The following is a 7,169-nucleotide window of genomic DNA, read 5'->3' on the forward strand; positions in this document are numbered from 1 at the left end:
GAACCAAAATAAAAAAAATACGGCAAACATAAATTGGCTTGCTATAAGTTTTGAAAAGATGTACTTTGATCCTCCGACTTAAACAATCACGCAAATTAAACAATATTGGTCCCTCAACATTTCTCCAATTCTATTTTGGTACAAAACTTTATTATTGTTATTTTTTGGTCCCTGATTGAGAGAGGAGAGAGAGAGATCGCCAAATTCTGGCTATAGAAAAAGAAACATGTCATTGACACCAACTTAGACCACAAAAATAAATGATATTTGTGTCAAATTTTTTCATTTGATGAGGGGAGTTCATATTAGGTGTTTTTGTTTCTTGAAAGTTCGTGAAAAAACATATCTGAGCTCGGGTTGATTTTTGGTTTTGCATAAGTTTGGTCTTTAAGGTGGTTTTTTGAGGCTATAAATTGATTTATTATGGTTTCTAAGATATTTTATAAGTGTTTTGGGTAAAAAAAAAAAAAAGGGCTGAAAAATTGGCTTTTGGGTTGAAAGTACCTTGAACTTGATTTTCCAACCACCATATTGGTTGAAATCTGGGCAAAACAAAAAACGTGTTGTCTGATTTTTTTTTTAAAAAGAGTGTCATCCGCCCCAGGTGTAGTTAAAAAAAAGGGTGCAATCACGCGGTCTCTGATGAAATGGGCTAAGCGGGCTGGGTTGACCCTTTTGTTTCTATTTTTTTTATTTCAATTAATGCTTCTTATTTTTATTTTTTAAAAAAACTTAATTATATTTACATTAATACCCTTTTTCTCTTTTATTTTGTTTAGAGAGCCTTCTTTAAATGATGATGATTTTTTTGTTATGTGTTTAATTTTTGAAGAAGTTTTTTTGATTGATTTATGATTTTTTTTAATCTTTTGTATAAATAAACAATATTTTTTGAAAATAAAAATATTTATTTTCAGTTGATATTTATAATGTATAGCTTTGCATATTATTCATTTTTTCTTTTTATTTTATTTAATCAATTTAATATGTTTGTTTATTTCTATTATCGTTTAATTAAATAATAAAATATTTTAATACACAAAAATTAGCAAATATAATCGAGTAAATGTCTCGTCTTATAAAATTAAATACCTTGATCTATATCTGTCTCTCGGCTTTTCAAGTTTTTTTAGGTGTTATTAATTATTTTTTATTTATTTATTAGTACATATAGTTCTTAGTTTATTTGATTATATATGTGCATAAACTTTTTGATTGGTACTTAAATTTTTTAAATTATAAAAATATATCAAATATATATATATAATTTTTTTTAATAACTCAACACGCTTGACTTAATAATCCTTTCGATACCTTGAACATCAGCAGCCTCGTAATAATGCCATGTCTCGTTTGAACGTTTGAAAAAGGATCTGGATGTTTTAGAGTTTGTGGACCTAAACCGATTGAAAACTAGATCAAGACTGTTCCTTATCCGCTTCCTTCTTTCAAGTACATTGTATAATAAAAATTTAAATACTCAACATATATATATTATTTTATTTTTTATTGATTAATAAATAATTGTTGATAATGAATACCTATCAGAGCTACAAAACCTGATGAATAGTTTATAGATATTTCTTATTTAATAGATAATAAATAGAATATTAAAAAATCTGACATGTGAGTTTTCATTGACATCCTTTTATATATATATATATATATATTTCACCACGATAACATGAAAAAACAAAATTTTATCAAAGAACAAAACGATGATGTTGTTTAATTTTTAATCAATTAAATATGAAAAAAAAAAATGGTAAAAAAATATAAAAATTTAGTGTGAGTCAATTCGAGTCAGGATGATTGACATGTGATCTGGACATTAAAAGGTGAGTTAGTCCAAATTAACCTGACAAACTTACTTTCTAAGTTATGGAGTCGAGATAATTCAGTAGAAAAAGAAATTGAAAATAACAATAAAGCCATTAAAAAAAAAACAAAGTCTTATGATGATATCGGAAAGAAAAATAAGAAAAAAAAGATATTAACTCCTATTAACTTTTCAAACCTGTGATCCGGGTCATCATATCATAAGCACTATACATGAGAAAATCATGAAGCCCAATCCCTAGGAAATGAAACGTTGTAGGATAACTCGAAAAAAAATAGACAAAAAAATAATAATTAAAAGAATGAGGGTTAAAATCGTAAGAAATAATAAATCAAAGAACAACAATATATTTTCAATTTCAGAGTTAAATTGAAAACATTAACAAAAGGAAAAAAATTAAAAGAATAAGAACCAAAATAAAATAAAAAACAGTACACAATCAACTTAGATTTAAGGATGAAATTAAAAACAATAAAACTTTTATAAAAATGATAAAGAAAAAAATAAAAAATAAAAAGAACAATGTTCAAATTGAAAATACCAAACATGATAAAAAAAAACATTGAACATGTAGAATTTCTTAATTTTTTTTTCAAATAAAAAAATATTAAATGTAAATAAAAAAACTTATGAACGCATCTAATTACATAAATTACAAACTATTTTGTAAATAAATTAAAAAAAATCCATCAACGAGAAATAAAAATAAAATTGGTAAAATTAAGCGAAAAATATAGATCAATATATTTAATATCGCAATGCGAGTTTTTTATTCAGTTATGTTTAATGAATATATTTATGAAATATATGAATTTATTGACACACACATGGATTTTATTGAATAAAATAAAAGAAGAAAAAAATTATATGCAGGGCTGCACATATAAAAAGTATTGTAAAAAAATATTTTTTTTATTATTAAAAAATAAGTTTAATGTATATAGAATATAAAAAAACTATTGATGAATCACACCAATTTCAGAAAAAAATTAAAAATACTTAATATAATTAAAAAATAATCGTTATTTCAAAAAGGCTAGATAAGCCAAAGAAATCATATAGAAAAGGAATTAATTAAAACATAAATGCAAAAACTATTTTTAAAAATACATATAAAAAATAAAAAAAAGAATGAGGTCAGGTATTATGGGCCTGGTAAGCTAGGCCTAGTGCTTGGCACACAAAAAAAGAGCCTACACGACGACCTATAAGTTGTCTATGTTGGCAGACAACGCGTCATCTATAATTGCTCAGAATCCAACCATTGTGGTCGTCAGAAAAACAAGACTTCTGCTTTTTCAACCTAAAAATTTATTTTTAACCTTTTTTTTTATCCAAAACATATAAGAAACACCATTGAAACCTTATTTAATCAATCTATGGCTTAAAAAAATGTAAAAAATCACCCCAAAATCCATAATCAACCCGTAACAAAAAAATCTTTCAGAGCTCAAATATGTATTTTTAGGTATTTTCAAGGTAAAAAAACACTTAATCTTAACTTCTCTTATCATATAGAATCATTTGACACAAAAATTGATCTTTTTAGTGGTTAAAATCATCACTAACGACAACTTTCTCTCTCTATGCTAAAATTTGATGACCCCGCTCTCTCCTCCATAAAAAAAGAACTATAGAAAAAGAAAAGTGAAGTATGGTTCCAAAATGTAATGTTTAAAAATTATAGGGACCGGTTACTTAATAACTTATAATAATGAGTGACTAAAATAAAATTTTCAAACAAATTATAGAGCTGCCACCTATGTTACTCATGTTTTTCACTTAAGCTCATTGTCTTTCAATTCAACCCTTACTCCCAAAACAACATGCGATTGTCTCCAATTTGAGTTGAAAAGGAGCTCAATTGTGGAAAAAAAAATAAAGAATCAAATTAAAACTTTTTAGAAATTTTATACTCATGATTTATTTTGTGCTTGATTTTTTTTTAAATTTTTGTACCATTAACAAAGAAACTAAATCATGTTGCAATGTTATTGTTCATCCAAACTCATGCAACTGTGAATTGTAATAATTGCTTCAACCTGCATATCTTTTCTTTTGGTTTGTGCACGCATGCACTTTCTTTTCTTTTAGTTTTGCATTATTAATTAAATGAGTGGGCCAATACATATTAAATAAGTGAGGCAGTGGCATCATTGATATTCTATTTGCTGTCACATTGGTCTCTTTATAATATTGGAAGAGCTGTCCGGTTTGCTTGGGAAATACCATCATGTTGGTTAGAGATAATATTTTGCACTTTGTGCAGCAACTTTGTAATTTTTTCCTTTAAAATACTGTGGACTTGCTACGGTGTTTTTTCACATAGTTTTTTATATTTTATTATTTTATTTTTTAAAATTATATTTTTTGATTTTTTTTATATTGAGCTGATTGAGAATTTAGTTTTGTAATTTTAAAAAAAAAACATTGTTGATTGTTACAGTGTTTCTCCGTATAGTTTTTTTTTTGTTTTTGTTTTTTATGATTTTTTTTGAAATTATCTTTTTTGATTTTATTTTTTTATATTGAGCTGGTTAAAAATTACAGTTACAATACGTGGGAAAACACTGTAACTTTCCTCGCAAATTATTGTGGATTGCTACAATGTTTTTTCTCATAAGGTTTTTTCCTATTTTATTATGTTTTTTTCTAAAATTATATTTTTCAATTATATTTTTTAAATATTAAGCTGGTTAAGAATTGCAATTACAAGTAAATACAAGTTTTTCCTCACAAAACACTATTGATTGATACAGTTTTTCCTCACATGGTTTTTTTCCAGTTTCTTTTGTGTGTTTTTTTGTAATATTTTTTTTAAAAATTATCTTCGTCGATTTTTTTTAATATCAAGTTGGTTAAAATTTAATTTTGTAATAAAACTTAACTAACATGATAGTATTTCCCAAGCAAACCAGACAACCATTCCATGATTACAAAGAGATCAATGTGAAAGCAAATAACATATTAATGATGCCACTATCTCATTTATTTAATACGTATTGATCCACTCATTTAATTAATAATATAGAACTAAAAGAAAAAAAAAGACATGCATGCACAAATTAAAAATAAAATGCAAACCGAAAAAATTGTTATAATTCACAGTTGAATGATTATGGATGATCACTAATATTGCAACATGATTTAGTTTCGTTGTTAATGTTTAATCATTTCCGTCACAGCGTCACTTCAGCCACCTCCATTAATTTGTTTATGGGTTATAAATACGAGACTCCAAATCAAGACTTTTTTCAGAGAAGAATAATATACTAATTAATATTAAATGAGCTATAGCTCATTAAATTGATCATATTACAAGATTGCTACTAGCTTGTTCAGCTTAAAACAGATCAAGCACCTTCGTCTTTTCTGTTCTTCATTATTTGTTCTCTTAATTAATAACGTAATGAGATAATAAGGGGTACTTGTAACTAAGCTAATTACTCTAGTTGCAATGAATCGGGTGTAGACGTGTGCTCGTTTTCTTCTCTTGTAGTTTATCCATATTAAATGATTCCATCTAAATTAGTCAAAAATAAAATTATTAATCAGATGGTGGAATTTAGAGAGTACCAAACATATCTGTGACTTCCATCAAATATGTTGAAGAATCTTAATATTAATAAAAAAATTGTTTGCACAAATAAAATTTATTAACTTAAATAGACTTGGGTTATTGATGGTGATTTCATCTTCAAATTCAAACTATTTTAATCCCTGTTCTAATTTAGATTGAGTAATTTTTTTTTACTCTATTTTTAGTAAAATCAATTTACGTAAAATTGAGAAGGAATTAATTATATAACTCCAACCATCCAATTTAGTTACTATTAATACGAATATATAATTTTTGTAATTAATGTAATGAATTTAATCTCGATGGAAGGCAAAACTAATTGTGAAATTAAAAGTAAAAGATGAGCTTAAATAGCTTAAGAATCGACCATATCGACGAGCAGCTATCAGACATTCGGAAATAAACATAAGGACAGCGGACTTGGCTTGCAGCACAAAGTATAATATTATTTACCACACCAATCGATTCTTACACACAACAATCCAAATGCAAACATCTGTTTCTATATGCTCTTTCCTATATACAAAATTCATACACCAATTTGTTTTTTTTTTTTTAAATAGAAGAATACAGGTAAAAAAATAAAAATATAGCATCCCTGTTCTACAATGAAATGATGAAACAATCCCAGAACGTACTGAACAAAAACACAGGTCCCATCAAGTTAATTGGCATCGGAAAACCTCTCATAAAACACAGGTCCCATCACCAAATTCAGGGTTACCACAAAGAATCATGGAGAAATCGATTTGAAGCTATTTAAACCTTGGAAATACTTGAGCTCCAAGGAAATCTGCCTCTCAATCTGAAGTTGGCGACGGAAATTTTCAATAAACATTTCAGCTCTCTTATCAATATCATCTTCTGATTGATAGCTGATGGTTCTATGTAGCCCCTTTGAAGAACCCGGGTCTTCTGATTCTTCATCATCAATATCTTCACAGCCCCTTAGCCCTGGTCTATCATTAAAGCTAAGCTGGTGTCTCCTCGAGGATGCAGCACCAATCATAGAAGCCAGACGCCAACGACTCATATCAAGATTTAGTATGATCTTTACCTTCTTGATTGCCCTCCTTAGGCGGCTAAGCAATGACCACTTGTCCCTGCCCATGTTATCGAGTTGCAGAATTTATCACTAACAAAGAGATGTACGTGTGTGTGTGTTGCTAGGTTCTTAATGTGAGAATCGTGAGATTTAGCCTTTATATAGAGGATGGAGAAGTGGGGTCCAAGGAATATATAGAGTTGTGTGACAAGAGATTATTATACAAATCATCAAGTATTAAGCAATATGAAGTTGCCAGGGAAGTTTTCAGAGAGAACAAGAGGCGTATGGAGACGAAAAACCGTGTTGCGATGATACGCTAACTTGGAACTTTAGAAGTTAGGAATATGACTGTGGTCAAAATCTTGAATGGTTCTAGTATTAGCATGAGATTATGCAGAGGCAACTGGATCCTGGACGCTTTGCCTTCATCACATCACGAAGGTGTTAAGCAATCCGATTAAGTGCATTAAGAAAATTAATATAGTCAAAGAACATATTTATCCTCCAACTATATATCATCCCATTCCTTAATTATTAAGTCTATATGTAAACAAAATATAAAATGAAAACATGAAATATTTTCATTTTTATCACAAATTTTGGTTCAGTATTTAATTTAAACGTATGTGTCCTTTTCCATCAAATCATCACATGCATATTTTAGAGTAAAAATTTCAGCAGAAAAAAAATAATCTAAACCA

At 27.7% G+C, this 7,169-nt stretch overlaps 1 protein-coding gene across 1 annotated transcript; it reads right to left on the minus strand.

Annotated features, from left to right (window-relative positions):
• Positions 1–5,840: 5,840 nt before the first annotated feature.
• LOC133673756 (uncharacterized) lies at positions 5,841–6,584 on the minus strand. Its single transcript, XM_062094645.1, has one exon. It carries the CDS (start codon positions 6,529–6,531, stop codon positions 6,154–6,156), a length of 378 nt encoding a protein of 125 aa, XP_061950629.1. The 5' UTR covers positions 6,532–6,584; the 3' UTR covers positions 5,841–6,153.
• Between the last annotated feature and the right edge of the window lie 585 nt (positions 6,585–7,169).

Source organism: Populus nigra, chromosome 15, assembly GCF_951802175.1.
Source record: "Populus nigra chromosome 15, ddPopNigr1.1, whole genome shotgun sequence".
Taxonomy (NCBI): Eukaryota; Viridiplantae; Streptophyta; class Magnoliopsida; order Malpighiales; family Salicaceae; genus Populus; species Populus nigra.